This window comes from Anguilla anguilla, chromosome 10 (genome assembly GCF_013347855.1).
Source record: "Anguilla anguilla isolate fAngAng1 chromosome 10, fAngAng1.pri, whole genome shotgun sequence".
NCBI lineage: Eukaryota > Metazoa > Chordata > Actinopteri > Anguilliformes > Anguillidae > Anguilla > Anguilla anguilla.
In genome coordinates, this window is record NC_049210.1 from 36,761,813 (window position 1) to 36,778,410 (window position 16,598).

The following is a 16,598-nucleotide window of genomic DNA, read 5'->3' on the forward strand; positions in this document are numbered from 1 at the left end:
ACAAAAACACAGCTTCAACATACATTTTCACAGCCAGGCCACCCCCCAGTGTGCCAAATGTATTGCTCATTGATTTTTCACACATGCATAACTCTTGCAGCACTTATTCTCTCATTTGATGCATGTTTAAGTGACTTTATTTCAACAGCACTGTATAAATGTAGTCTGGCTCTCTTCACTCTTTGGTCATGGGCAATATGCAGTTAGCAGAGCAGAGGTTTTGCGTAATTATGAACGGCATTCATTGGACTGATATATTTCTCAGTCATTGTTTGTAGACTGTTGTCTCTATTCAGCTTTAAATCCTTATTGGTCCAAAGACCAAGTTGTATTGTATGTTCAAATTTGTGTAGCGCTATAGAGCTGTTGCCTTTACAAAAGTATAACGCGTGCACTGAATGTAAGCAGACTTTCTACTTGAATCGTTACTTACGTGACATAAACTACATCCAATGTAATAGAGGTGTAATTATGCTTTTACAAACTCTTTCCCTTGCTCTGCAAATGGGAGTCAAATGCTGAAATACTCATCTGAAGAATCTCTCTGTTTGGCCATTAAATAAATACAGTTTTACTGCCACGTTATTACAAATGAATCATCCTGAACAACATATTGTTCCTCTTAGTTCTGCTTTAGACTTGGCTGGGTCACCCTTGGAAAGAAATCCCTTATCTCAGTGGGACTTCCTGATAAATTTAAGGTAAAATAAATAAATAAATGATTAAATAAATAAATAAATAAATAAATAAATAAGTGCTACATACGCGTGCACATGCACACATGCAAAAAGGGTCTAAGGTTCACCTCGGAGTACAAAATTCTCTTACCTCTTGCGTGGTCTTTGAAAACAATCATTTTGGTCTGTGTTACCATTTGTGGTTCTGTTTAAAATGCAAATTTCTGGTGTACGCTTGCATTCACACAGTGCAGTCACAACAGTATCTGTGTTTACCGTGATCTCATTGAAACATATTGTAGGAAGTCTTGCCAGGTATACTTCAGAGACTGATACTGTTCAAAGCATACCAAGCTCGCAAACTACATCCAACCGCTTGTCTCAGTGCTACATATATATTTTTCATTGTTCTTTATCTGAACTTTCGATAACGGCATGCTGCTGGATGTGAGATACTGAGCGTAAATCACTGTTACGAAAGACCGGAATATTTAACAGAGATATATAGTGCATCTGGAAGCTCCAGGCTTAGTACACTACTCTTGCCCAATGTCAAACATACCAGGATCTCAAGGGCACAATAGCTCAGGAAAATCGGGAACAATGGACTAGGAAGAGGGAAACGCTAGCAGAGAGCTATGAATGGAAGCACGACTCGAAGATCGCTCTCCGGTTGGGAAGGGCTGACCCTGGCAGATATGCGCTGGATGGAAACGCGTGCTTATGCGTGGAAGTGTATGGCTTCACGCGGCAATGAATGTAGGTCAGACGAGGCGCTGGTCTGTGTAGGCTGGAATTAATGTCCCATGTACGTTAGGCTCTGACACCGGAGAGATTTAGGAGCCGAGCGGTGTCTTGCTCGCCCAGATACGGCACACCCAATTTCAGCTGCGAGTAGTTTTTCATTCAGACATAATAAAACAACACATAATCTGGTTAGTTTCTGCGCATCCTGCTTTAATTTCGCCGATATTGTTCTTGGAAGGTTTCTCGGGCATGTGTTGTGGAGATAAATCTGTGATGATTTGTGCTGCTACATCTCAAAAACTTTGCCTTGCAGAACCTTTACCAGAATGCTTTCCAAACAAACGCAGGAAGAGTCCTGAATATTCGTTCCGATCAGTGTTGTGAGTTTGATGTTTGGAAACGTGATTCATGTTTGGTGTCCTTCCGTCAGGGTGTTTACTTTTCAAATGAGTAGTTTTGACTATTTTAAGATGGTATGCAGTTTTGAGGGCCGTGCTTCTTTACTGATGAAATTTATTTTCATAATTTCATAATTTTCTCTGGCCCAAGATGGCTTCCTTGGCTGTTCATTAAAAATAACAATAACAATAAAAATAACAAAGGTGCAGGGATTTCTTGTACGTTCTATATTTCTGCAATTGGTGCATTAGGTGATATTTTACCATTTACAGGCACGTAGCATGTTTTTGAGGGCACTTTACTTCTTCGTCGCGATTCTCCCCAGTCTTAGGGAATCTTGTCACAAAGCCTATCTGTGTCCTGAGATGCTTAAAATCAAGATGCTTTCTGGTTTCCCATGGCGGTTCTGTGCCTTTAGAAGGCCGTCTCAGGTTACCGCCGTGCTCTGTTAGGAAGGATAAGCTGAGGGAAGAGGAGAAAAGGCCACGAGGCCGGTGCAGTGCTGAGCGAATCGAGGGAGTCGGGCTCTCCCTGAGCACACAGGCTGGGGCTGGGGAGGGGGGGGGCGCGCAGGGGGGGGGGGGGGGGGGGGGGGGGGCGTGAGGATGAGAGCCGCGAAATGAAACCATGAGTGCAGCATTCCAGCGAGGCTGAGAACTGAGGCCGGGCACAGGGGGCCAGCGCGGGGACGCCTGACTGAGGGGCCGTTTCATAGGGCGAGCCGGCCACACGCACACGCATGTACACACACACACGAACGCAAGCACGTACACACACACACACACGGACACTCATGTACACACACACACGAACGCAAGCACGTACACACACACACACACGGACACTCATGTACACACACACACGAACGCAAGCACGTACACACATACGGACAAGCATGTACACACACACACGAACGTAAGCACGTACACACACACACGGACACGCATGTACACACACACACAAACGCAAGCACGTACACACACACACACATGCACACATGCAGACACACGCACATGAACGCAAGCACGTACACACACACACACACATGCAGACACACGCATGCAAGCACGTACGCACACACACACACACACACACACCCACAAACGCATGCATGTACACACACACACATGCACACATGCAGACACACACCACACACATGCACACACAAGCATGCACACACACGCACACGCACACATGCAAGCATGCACACACAAACACACACATACAGAAATGTTAATGTGTATACACACTGACATGCACATATGCAAAGGCATGTGTAAATTTCATGCATGCATATATTCAAGCACATTGCACACAGACATGCACACACATTCATGAACACACACATGCATACACATGTACATGTGCACCCACATACATGCACACACACACACATGCACACACACACGTGCACACACACTTACGCAAACACATGCACACACACGCATTATTTAAATATTGCATATATGCCTCAATAATTAATGGCAAAGTCTGTAATGTATTTGTGACGCCTCTAATTTGCAGCTGATCATGTGGCTAATTTTGTTTTTAATTGAAAATTTCAGCGTAATTAATGGTCTGCGATATCTGGAGGGACAGGAAATCAAATTCTTTATGCCCTGATAGTCCGGTTTTCAGAGAAAACATCACTTATTAAGATTGACTGTGCATGCACGCTATGCATGTGAGATTCATCAATTTAATGAAGGCCCAAGTGATACAATCTTCAATGTGCTTAATTAAAGCAATATTAAACTGGCACTGAGTTTGATTTTGCACAAATCTTGTAATACAGGTTTGTCTGTCTAGCCGCTTTGAAGCTTGCATCAGAGGGATGCAAGTCAACAGTTTTTGCTCTTGTTATCATTTTAAGCCCATGACTCATACCCAGTGCAATTTCATTTTACTAATTAATCATTAGCAAAGTATCTTTGTTATTATTATTATTATTATTATTGTATATTTTGTTTTATTTGAGCTTGGGCTGTATACACTTAAAGAAAGATCCTTCCAAGTTTCCACACTTTAGCCAGCAGGAGTCTGAAGCCAAATGACTCGCTATCTCTGCATTAAAATACTTCACTTTTAAGTGAAGGGTGCTTCAGAGAACCGATTTTACATCACAGAACAGCTTGCGAGAAGTCAGTATCCACGTAATAGAGCTGAGTAATATCTGTTCACATTCCTTACAGCTGAACGTGAGCCAAAGGCTGATTCAGTGGCGCGGAGAGCGCGTTTGTATTATCTCTTACGTTCAACAGGAATACCCCAGGCGATTGCTGGGCAGACGCTGAGCGGAGTTGACCCGGAGTCCCTTAATGCCTCTCCTTGTTCCGTGTAACCAGGCCGGCATGATCCGCACCGACTCGGATGAATACTTCATTGAGCCGCTGGAGAGAGGCACGCAGGAGCGGGAAGAGAAGGGGCGGGTCCACGTGGTCTACCGACGGTCGGCCGTGCTGCAGGCCTCCTCGGACACGCCCACGGACTACCAGGCCAACGGTATGTTTTTACTCCAGCCCCGTGGAGTTCCTCCGAATGGACACCACATACACAAGACACAGGAGATATACGCAAAAAGCGCCGTTTTCCCCCTGAATCACCATTTCAGAGTTTATCTTGGATGCCTGGCCACTCTCTTGGTGAGAACTCCTTCTTTTGAGTCATGTTTTACCGTCCAGTTTACCGGCAGCTGACCATCTGGTGGTGGGAGTATATCATTTAATGATAAGAAGTCCCCGCAAGACGTCTCGGGGTCCACGGAGTGCAAGGACATTCTTTTCTCAACTCGGTTCAAATGTAATGAAAACATTGATTCTTTAGTGGACTGTTTCAGCGGTGGTTTGCTTAGCTAGGATTAGCCTTTGTTTATTCAAGTTTTCGTGCATAAATAGGAAGATGCATGTACATTGTGAAGAACAGGCTCCTAAACGATTTCACAAGTGACTGAGGAAGCCAGTTGTCTAGTTCTAGTGCTCACTCTTTGAGTGAGAAGCTGTGATTGCAACAGACGTGCGTGCTGGTTTTGCACACATTTTCCCCTGTGTACCCAGGCTGTGTTGAGGTCTGATGTGCAGATAATGGGATGTTCTGTGAGGATCAAAGGGTATTAAATTGTCACTGGCTCAAAGGTGAGGGTACTGGTGGGGAAAACAACTGGTCTTTCCAAAGTGGGATGACACTTTTTTAAAAAGTTGAACAAACTTATGCATGGATCCTGGAACCAAACTGATGTAAATAGCCTGTTCTTGGACTAATGCCTGCAATTAGCAAAGATACCAAATATCTACTTTTCCCGGAGCATAAAGTGCATAACTGTATCCAAAGCTTTTATTTGGGCTGAGGTGTCAGTGACATTAACAGTGGCTACTTTGCTGTGTTGCTGGAAAGCCTGTTGGTGCTGAGTAGTGTGTGTTTTCCAGGAAGGTGAAGTAACAGGGGAAGCCTCTCTCCAAACCTGTTATTTATCTCGGACTGAAGCAGGCACTTAACATTTCAGTCTTAGCGTTGAGTCATTGTGCGGCTAATGGCAGTCTGAGGACCCGCATTTGTTGGCCGTTTTTGTGCTTTGGAGTGTTTTGGAGCTCGAACGGCGCTGTTTTTGGATCCAAACAGCACGCAGAAACAAACAAACAATATGCTTTGCAAGAGTACATGTTCGCTTTCAGACAAAGGCCCAAGAGAAGCCCGGCAGCTGTTTGATCATTGTTGGTGGCCCCATTCCATTATATCTGATTTGTGAGAGAACAACTTTTTTTTTTCCCCGCAAGATGTTTGCGCATGCATTTTCCGTTCGGCATCAAACAGTCTTGACGGTGGAGGACCCCTTTTTAGTGCACGTTCATTCAGAAACTTGCTTTTTTTTTTTGTCGAAGCAATTTTGTAATTACATTCGAACAGTGGGAAACCCAGGGTCACCAAGCATTTAACACGCCGTTCCCTTTCAACGTTTCCTCATTCACTCGCTCTAAAAGGGCCAACTGCTTGTGTGGCTGTTGCCGTTGCCATGACAATGCGGCGGAGTGTCTTTGTCCCAGGTGGGAAACTCACGGGAGTGGGGAAATGATTACCGAGTTGCTCCTGGTTGCTAGGAAATGCCAGCCCGGGAACAACAGGCAGGGGAAGGGGGCCGTTGTCCGTGTAATGGACCCCAGAGATTTCCCAGACGTCCTTCTGCTGTGTCTGACCGCACTCTTTACCGTACTGTAGGTGGCCTCTCCCACTCTCTCCTTACTTTTGTGCGGTCAGCTAAGAGCAGGAAGGAGGGGCACGGGAACAGGCGAGAATTAAGGGGCGGCTGCACGGACATTGTTTGGCTGTTCAAATAAATTACGGACAAATACTTTCAGTGGCAGTTGTGTGTATTATCAGGCAGGCATGCTAATCCAGGTCAAGCTGGTTTTGCTGTGTCATAAATGGTGGGTGGTTTGATACTGCCCCGAATCTGAACCTTAGACAATTTAATCTCTGCATACAGATTTTCAAACATGTACATGTTTCATGTTCCAGAAAGGGACAATTTAGAAACAAACCATGACGTTGCACAAGCAGCTAGAGAGATTTGATAATTTGATTGGCAAGATTCTAGATTATTTCCTTATTTTTAGAAATGTTTTTCCTTATGCACACAGACACACACACACACACACACACAAACACACACACACTTGACCTACCTGCACCGAAATCACTATATTATATTCTCTTCTTTTTATGTGACCTTGAGAGTTAAAGAAAGGAATATCCTGAAGCTTTTTTTGAAAAAACACTGAACTCTACTTATCAATTTACACACTGAGAATGACTGGCTCCTGAGTAACTACGGTCGGAATATGTGCAATTTAGATTTTCATTGACGACACTGATGCGGTCTAGTTTTATTAGGGCCTTTGTAAAGCGACACATTTCACAAAAGGGAGCCATTTTCACATTTCTGACACAGAAGAAAATGCCTGTAATGTAATGTAATGCATGCTGGAGCCACAAAATATTTTATAAGCCCGCTCCATGGGCTGCCATTTAATGGTTGAGCGGTGAGGATTATATTGATCTTTTTTTTATTGAAAGCCAGGCTTGTTAGGTGGTGGTCAGGAAGATGTGAGAAGAATGAAGACAGAAATGCCTTAGTTCGCTGTGCCTGTGAGCTAAGGCATTCCTGTCTGTGGAATATGATGCTAGAGCAACCTGCTGAGCAGATAGCTCGGTGCTTGTCCTACTTTGACCGAAGTCTGCTTTCATTAAAGACGTTAACTTTTAGGCTTTTTTTTTCTTTTCTTTTTTTTTTTTGAAGAACATTCATATTTAAAGATCAACAGAGCCCTAGACAATGTGGGCGAATACTTCTTTTTATCAAATGGTACCCTCCATAGCTTGGTAATGGTTGCCTCAGGCAATACTAGTTTATCTACATCCTTGAGTTTTTTGTCATGCACAAGAGTAATTATCCTATCCAAAAAATAAGGTAACACAAACACAAAGTATTTATATGTTAAAGGTGCAGGAAACTGGATCAAATTGCGGTAATATTCCCCAGGAGTGACAGTTGATTGTCTTAATATTTCTTTAAATTTTTTTAACCCAATTATAACCATTACATTGCAATAAACACTATTGGATTAGCGTGACCTTTTCAGCAGATAAGGACAGAGTGGGCGTGTATTCTGTGCTCATTAATGGTCATACAGTATCCCTAAGATACCTCATATGTAAACCATATTACATTGTTAGGTTAGAGCAGTTTGCCCAGTGCAGGCTTTACCATCGTATAGTTAAAGCTGCAGATCATTCGATGTGTAATAACATTGTAACACTTAGCTACTGTACACTAACATTAGACTCGACAGCAGTCTCAGACTCCGGACATTACACCGAAATAAAGAAGGGCTTTAATTACACATATCTAAGATTAAAGCTATTTAATTATGACTGCAGGCCTACTTACCAAACCATCTTGGATCTGTTCTGTGACCGCCAGTGGTGTCATTAGCAGCAAACGTTGGGAGGGAGATGAAGAGAGGGAAGGCCTTGCACCAGTGCCAGCTTTTTAGTAAAGCCACAATGTGTAGATAGTTTGCAAAGTCCTAGTCACAAAAATGGGCCCTATAAATATATTGCAATATTGCTGTGCCTGTGGACCTCTGAAATGAAACCCATGTCTTGTTGGTCCCTTCATTTTTTGGAAAAGAAAAAACATTAGTCAGTCTGCATCGAGAGAAGGCACAATGTTTTGGCATTTCCAACTTAGCTTGCCGGCACAAAAGTGGCAAGAGCATCTTTTACAAGGAGAAAAGATTTAATCGGTCATAGAGTTTTAGTGATGTACATTGTACACAGTCTACCCAGATAACCCCCCCCCCCCCGCCCCCACTCAAAACCTGGTGTTTAGCCAAGGGAGGAAAGAAAGCCAATCTCGGCACAGGCTTTTCTACATTATTTTTCCAAGAATCATTTCAAAATATTTCAGTGTCATTTGTGATTGCAAAAAAGTATTAAAACAACACATCAGCAAAGAATTAACAGATTTCAGTTTCCTGGGCCTTTAACAAGAGGAATGCCTCTTCATCAATCAGTGGGAAATCTTTCTTTGAAGATAGTGAAAAAAACCTTGAAGCATTAGTGGGGACTGCTCCACAAAGAGCATGTGTCAAAACAACACAACACTGATGCCTGCACAGTTAAGTTTCTTTTCTCTGTATTTCAAGTCAAGTCATTTAAATGCATTTACATAAACCACTATTTTCATAAACATGGCATGGCATTTAAAACCATAAATGATTCTTTTTTGAGCTGGTGCATGTTGGAGCACTGCATTTCTCCCCCAGTCAGAGGAGATATGTCAATAGGCTAGTGAATAGGACCTTTAGTCAAGTTTCTGGTTGAGCTAGAAGGTTTTTTAGGGCCATTCAGAGCACACATTCTCGCTTGAATTCGACGTGACGGAAGTAGCTCAGCTCACCTCAGCCTTCAGCCAAAGGGCTGCTTTTTAATCCGCTCTTTCCTGAGGGAATGCGTGGCCTAAGACACACAGGAAGGGTCATTGACCCGAGGTACGAACGTTCGAAACCAGCCATTCAAATTTTTTTCTTTTCGGAACAAGGTGTCTGTAAATCGCAAACATTCGGCACATTTGGGTGCAGAGTGAAATAATCAGCTGTTTCACAAAAAAAGTTGATGTGACAGTCTGAAAGTAGTTTACTTGGAATCTAGGAATTTAATTATTTTTGTCCAACTTTCCAAAATATTGGTATATATAAAGATAAAGAATTGTATATATTCACATGGAATATTTGCATGAAATGGGAAGGCAATTAATTAGTACTATGTACTATATTTATGTAATTAAGTGCCTTCCCATTCCATACAAACTTACTTACAAAAGCATTTCCTATGTATATGGTGCCTCCAGTGGTCATGACATGCATTTACATAACATACACAAACTCACATTGGCTTTTTAAAAAAAAGATTTTAAAGTTCTAACTTATCACACCATGGTTTTGTCTCATACTTCCTTGAGCTGAATAATCATCATCTGGCTTGGTTATTCAGCACGGTACTTTCTTAAGTATTGAACTCAAGTGAAAACTAAACGCAAAAGCACAGCGGCTTTTCAGAAGTATTCAAGATCAAGTCAACATGATTCCTTTTAAGGGTGTTGCTGTGTAAATGTGGCAAGCAGATGATTTTTTAAAGTCTTGCACTAATTACACAATGTTGCATAATCCTTGATGTTGCCAGTGGCGGAATTTTAAAAAGTTTGAAAACTGTAGGGTTTAAAGAGTTCATTCTTTGCACCCGTCTCAGATTTTATTTCATATCTGAAAGTTTTTGGGAAAATGAATAATTCTTCCCAGTTATAAGGAAATGTTCAATGAGATAGAGAGTGGATTCAGTCAAACTACTGAGTCTGTACAATCGAGTGTGCCTTGTAACATTTCCCTGTTATTACACGAGTATAAGTATAAGTTAACGCTCAGTTTCTTGAACTGAATACCAGCACTGTGGTTATAGGCCTGAAAGCCTTCAATAACTTGGATCAAATCTGAACAAATTTCAATTGTAAGATATTTAATTTATTGTTTTAACAAAAATAGCAATTGCATGCTAGCACACATAAGGCCCAGCAGAACAAGAATGTTAATATTTGTTGTGTATCCTGTGCACAGTGTATTATCTCTGGCTGTGTTACATTTTAGACTATATGGTTCTTGGGAACAAAAATGAATAACCTTAGGAGGATATACCAGTGTCATGGGTTTGCAAAGCGTTGGTGTGCATTTACCTTTGCTGCCTTTGGTCTTTCTGGTGTCTCAAGGGTTTCCTCTGAGCAGTTTGGAGTCAAAACAAATAAATTCCGCTGAATGTGGGTCAGAGATTAGCGTAGCGTGTACAAAGGAACCTGCGGTGACCGTGGCTGATCGTAGCCACAGCTATGGCAAGGAGCAGCGGTGCGGCTTCTGAAGGTTCTTTTTGATGTCTGCTGCCAGTGTTATCAGATCGACCACGGCTGACTCCTTTAGTGCGTCTGACAGATACGGTTTTTCAGCAACCAACATGACATTTTCAGTGTCGTACACCTTCAGTAACTCAGGGAATAGAGGTTGGGATTTCATATAGCCTGTAGATTACCGGTTTCTTTATTTACCTATGCATTTTTTAAAGTATTTTTTTAAAATGTATTTTGTGTTCATTTAGCAGTATTAATTCCTCGCAAGAAAATAGAGAATTAAGTCAGGATTTTGGCCAGTTCCCTGGGTTGCCTTTGCCGTACTGCTTCTGGGCCAGGTTTCAGTGTCTAGAAAGAGCAGTTGTGCCGTCGTTATGTAATCTTCAGCGGCCCTCTGCCAGGCACGGTTATCCTTCACCGACCAGCAGCTCAACAAGCAAACAAAACTCTGACTGCAGACGAGGGCATTTCTGCATAGCTCTCCTAGCGCCGCGCAGCCACGGTTTCAACCCCGAACCCCGTCAGGGTCGGGGAAATAATACAACGTGCTGTTCATCCGGCGCAAAGCGTGGGGGCGCTGAGGGATTTAGAGATAAGGAAGTGAAATCGAGCACCGAAGGCACCAGGTTGGGCTCCCTCCTCTCAGTCTGATTGGCAGATCGTAAATTGGACACCAAATGCATTTTGCTCCGAGTTTGTAGCCGCTGCCGTTTCACAGCTAATAGAGACACGGGAACAGATAATGCTCAAAGCATTGGCAGGCCCATTAAGTGTAAATTGCACGTGGGCTGCTAGTGCCTGCTCTTCATCTCACCCTTGGGGAGGCCTGCCTCTGCTTCTGTGTCTCTGATTTGTCGAGGGAGGGAGGGAGGGAGGAGGGAGGATTTGATGGTGGTTGAGGGGAGATGGGGGTCTTTGATTGAGCTTCACCTCTGATCTATACGAGGCCTTTCAGGAGAAAAAAAAAAACAGTTACGTCATCGATGATGATTTCCCGCCTGTTTCGTCGGCACGGTGACCCGAAACGAGGCGCGTGAGGGGTCTGTCGGCCCGCGGAGCGGAGGGAGAGAAACACCTGAGATCGCCTGGCGCAGGTGCTCCAGCGAGTCGAGAGCATGGCCGGCGTGTGCCTGAAAGGGGCCCATTTAAAAGCCTCGGCACAGAGCGACGCTTGTAGCAAGCGCCTTGATGTGCTCCGCTCTCCGAGGCCGATAGGGGAAATATGCAGATCGGGTGCCCGGAGGGGGAAGGGGGTGACGGGGGGCCTAGGGGGCCCGGGGGGCTGAATTTTCAGAGTGTGCTCCACAGAAGCTCCTGAACTCTGTAGTGGCGTGGGTGGTTGGGGGGGTGATTTATATTTGTCACACAGCTGTGTTAGGCAGGGCAGGGGCTGCCCCGGAGGAATTTGGTGAGCTGGCGGGACCGAAAAACATTCAATCTAGAAGGGTAAAAAGTTAAAGCAGTTCCTTAAATGCATAATCTTTTGCTAGGGAATGATGCTGGAAAAAAAAGAGGAAAGAGAAGGGTTGAGAAAGGGTTGGGAAAAGGTAAATGAAACAGCACTAAAAATAAAGAAAATGCTGCAAAAAACATTTTACACTGCAAAGAAAATCTGTCATTAATCAAAGATAAGCAGCTTACCAGTGCTTTTTCATTAACTTCAGCTGGAGTTACCAGGTTAAATCTAATAAAGCCAGCGCAAAATCTGTACATGACAGATTAGATCCATATTTTGTCCGTATTTAGTCAATTTTACCTGATTTAATCTAGATTTCTATCTCGGTCCTGGTTTTGCTCTCGATCTCTGTTACCTTTGTTACCTTTTGCACTGTCTTACGTGTTTTACGACCTGAATAGAGGAACCGAGTTTCGACTCTTCACTGAGTCAGAAGGGATTTGGAAAGAGCGTAATTTAGCAGGAAGGGATGAAAATAATTACCCCTCCACCCTTTGGCTGTGTCTTCTGGGTATTAAAAATGACCTTTGGTGCCTGGAATAAGGAGTACAGTAAACTAGTGTCTTGGACATTTCTGGGACATTATGATAGACCTGAATTCTGTTTGCTGCACGCTATGTCTTCTCATGTACGCTGGGTGCAGAAACACCGTAACTGGAGCGTGTTTGCTGGTGCAGGTGTACCAGGTCCACCAGAGGGTCATTGTCCAGGAGCCTCGTCTTCTCTGGAATGTGTCAGGGCTTGAATCCCTTTAGTGACAAGCCAACAACTGAGGACAATCGGCCTTTCTGGCACATTAGTGATCCACTGAGTAATGCTCCCGCGGAAGGAAGTGGGATATTGTGTGAGGCGGACCATATTGTGGGCAGCAGTGGATTCAACGGTGGCTCGGTTTGAAGTCCTCTCCTATTGTTTTGTCAAAAGGACCGGCACAAATAGTTTCCCACATTGGGTCGGAGATGCTTTGAGGTGCCCTTTTTTTTATAAGGTCAAATGAAGGGTGAATCAAAGGGAAAGGGAGCCTTTCCCAGTACACACTGTTAGCTGCTGAACAATTGCTGATGCAGTGGGGCTGAACTTTCGCTACTGGGTAATGCAGAGGACAGGAGGAGAACTATGCGAGATTTATTGAGCTGAAAGACAATACCGTGAATGCCTGTGTCAGATCTGGCCGACATTTGATAAGTGAGTCTCGCGTACGCAGTCGAGCTTGATATTTGAAACCGCGCTGTGTTTACACAATTATACATTTTCAGTTCATTTGTACTGCTTATATTTATTTAGCTCTTAGCCAATGGCACAGTATTTCCTGTTACCGGCTCTTTGCCACGATTAACGCGCCCAGACTTGTATAAATCTACATTTACAGAGATCTCTCGCGGTCTGTTTACATGAACAGGGATTATTCCAAAATGAGTTCACAGGCTTTCGAAAGAACAGTTATTCAAATAAATCTATGCTTTCGAGATCACGTGTTCTTATCCTGTCTGCATAATTTACAGAAAACTTGGAAGGGAAAAAGCATTGGATGGAAATTTTGCATGGCTCAATGCTTTTAGCAAGTGGGTTTTTTGGCATTTTCCCTTCATTGGCTCCCGTACTTGTGTAAGCAAACTTAGGCATAACCCTCTGTGGTGCCAGTCTTTCTGACTGCTAATTGAATAAGGTCTTTTGATTCTGTTGTTAAAACAAATCCAGGGTCATGCTGTGAAACTGTCAGATTGTGCAGATTTGCTCATTTCTGTTATGCAACACAGTATTGTGCATATTTAACAGCAAGGTTTCTTGTGTTTGTAGGGTTCTCTGTTTTAAAGTGCGTAATGCAGAATATTTCTCTTATCAGTTTAGGGTTATTCTTTAAAAAAAAAAAAAAACCTCCTGGGAACTGTAAGTACACCTGCTGGCCAATTCTGCAGTAGAGGTTTACTGAATGTTTCCAATTAGACGCTCTCCCTAAACAGGCTTCAAGAGGATGATTGACTAGAAGAGGAGGGCAAAACAGTCAGGCTCTGCTTTCCATAATCCTCTCCATGACCAATTTCTGGTCCAGAATTCAGAAAATGTGTGTCTGCACAAAAAAATGTGTGAAGGCATTCTCCACATTGCCATGTCGCCCGTAATGCAGCCAATACAGATGTCACCACTGGCAAAGCTTAGTGCATTTTAGTGAATTTTGTGAAAGTCGTGCGCATAACACTTTCTGTAAGGCTGCCTGCTGGTCCAAACAAGTCTGCAATGGCTAACCCCAATGAATGAGATGACCAAGTAAACACTCAAGTTCAGAAGGGAGGTCCTTTCCTTGAGAAATCACTTCAGAGATGAGCTTGTGTGCAGTTTTTGTGGAACCCATTAGAGAATTTTGTTTACTAGGCTTTTAATTTCAGTTGTTCGCCAAGTTACTGGCTGCAGATACTAACTTGGGTCGAAGGCAGGGAGATAAAATGAATGTGAAGTTAAATGTGCAAATGCTCGCCTCTCTTTTGATATGATTCATATCAAATACATAGCCTAATATTCCAGTTGTTGATGGATGTCTTTCATTTTCCATGACAGTATGTCTTGAATATCTGTGTTGAAGATCTATTGAGCAGCCAAATTTAATAAGCTGGGGCTTGTTTGATTGCGTGCAATGCCCTGATTTGCATTCAAGGATTGGCGTGCGTGGGCCAATGAGGTCAGAGGAAGTAATTGGCCTCTTGTTGTGGCTGGCGCTGCAGTCTTATTGCATAGAACAGGTTTCTAATGGCAAAAAAATGTCCTCATAATTTTGATTCACTGTTAAATGAAAGCGCTTGCTTTTTTTCTAGTTTGGCAAGAGAATTTTGGCAGCTTCCAGGCTTTGTTTATGAAGAAAAGTAGTAGCGCTTATGTTCAATTGTGAGTCAAGGGCAAATGTTCATTGAATCCAGGCCAAATTTGTGGATAGTGTGTATCTGTATGTTCTCTTCTTAGATAATTTCCCTTACTTATTTCATATTTAAACCAGGAGGAACAAGGTTGGCTGGGAATGTAAGGGACTCAATTGACAGGGGGAATGCCATGTCAATCTTTCTTGACAGCCTTGGAGATACATATGATTTCAGCTGTATTCATTTTCAGTCTGGGTTTTTAAATGTTTTTTTGATAATGCTTCATGTATTGCTCTATAGCCAGACACATGGAATAGCCATCTTAGGTAGTAAAAGTTAAAACCTAATTAAAAGGCTATTAAACAGTGCATTTTTGCTGAGGATTGCTTATACTTCTGAATTATTCATGAAATCTTAAGTAGATATTACTTGGGACATAATAAATGTCTCTTCGATGAACAATGGTACACTTGGATCAGAAGTGGTTGCAATATTAATGCTTGCCAGACAGGTGATCTCCATTCCATGTGACCTGTTAGTCCCAGTCCTCAGATTGTTGAGCATATTATAATATTTTTTCGTGAGAGTTTATTAAATGTGCTCTCTGTCTTATGCTCTCAGACCAGAAATAACAGCCAAACTCTTCGTCTGATAAAATATTTTTCCATTAAAGCTGGTTATAATTATCCTCTCTAGGATTGGTGAGATCACTAAAGTATGTGAAACAGCCTTGACATATTTTACATCCTTTTGTGTCAGAAAAGGCCAGTTTTATTTTAAAATCGCAATTTCCATGAATCATCTCATCATAATGTCATCTGGCTCCACAACAGGAAGAGCTTTATTACCCTGCCACAATACCTTTCTTCTTCTGTTCTCCCTGCACGTGGTTCCCCAGCTTCAGTTTGCTGAAGAATTTCCCAGAATTCTTGGCTCTGAGAGTGATGTCATTGCCACGGCATATTTTACTGCCAGAAACTTTCTAAACTAGAATCAAAGCCAGGAGAGAACCCGTATACATATGTGCGGCTTTGAAGTATGGCAGCTCCCATGAATCTCAAGACTGTGAATTTATCACCCTGAAGAAAGGCCCCATTAAGCTCATATTCTGTAATATTTTGGTTTTAAATTGCATAAGAATTTCTGTGCGTACTATGGTAAGAACAGGTGACTAGTTAATTTAAGCAAAATTAAGCACAGGTTTAGTAGAAATTACCCAGTGAACATTTTTTTGGTGAAAAGTTGGTTAAATGCCATCTAGGCGTGCAAGTGAAAACCTGGCTACATTTGGTTGAAGTGGAAGATTTCTTGCCGTCTAGAATGCAGCCACGTTATATCCGTGTAAAGCCTGAGCTATATCGGAGTTAACCTATTTCGTTTATACCAAAACTTCTCCCAACCAAGATTTCCGTCCCTCTAGACGTCTAGATTCCAGCTTTGGCTTGCTGGGTGAGAAGAGCTGCAGAGCACATTATTCGACAGCTTTGAAATCTCTCCAGTATATTTCTTTTCCCCTGGAAGAAAGATCAATACTGTTTCTTGTAGTCACTGTTTGACAGATACATACACACAAAAGACAAATACCAGGTTACATTTTTCAGTTTAAGTTGTATCTCTCCACCATGCCAGTGGTGCTTATTTTGTAGTGTGTGTATAGATCCACAAAACAAATTACAGTACCAGCAGAGCCATCGGGGCCACAGTTATGCAAGCTTTGTGTATTCCTGTGTTTTTGTTTATTTCTCCGTTTGACTGTCCCTGTTATACATCGATGTAAATGTGGGTTTCTGAAATACAGTACACATTAACATAATGGGCACCCTACGCTGGCGTTTTTGAAGACCTTGCCTTCAGTTGAACAAGTTTGTTGACACATTTTATCATTATTGTCAAAAACATAAGTCACCTTGAAGAAATGCTATAAATATTACTGATAATATTGCATACCTTGGTGTACGTTTACATCGCTTGTAAACATTTACTGGCCTCCAAAGGAGGCTTGTGTCAGATACACCTGGCTTATC

General features: G+C 42.6%; 1 protein-coding gene across 1 annotated transcript in view; it reads left to right on the top strand.

Moving 5' to 3' along the window:
• Positions 1-16,598, top strand: part of adamts3 (ADAM metallopeptidase with thrombospondin type 1 motif, 3) — an 87,287-nt gene that overhangs the window by 11,711 nt on the left and 58,978 nt on the right. Inside the window, exon 4 of the mRNA XM_035379712.1 lies at positions 4,169-4,325. Within this exon, the coding sequence (XP_035235603.1) occupies positions 4,169-4,325 (157 nt within the window). The remainder of the gene's footprint in view (positions 1-4,168; positions 4,326-16,598) is intronic.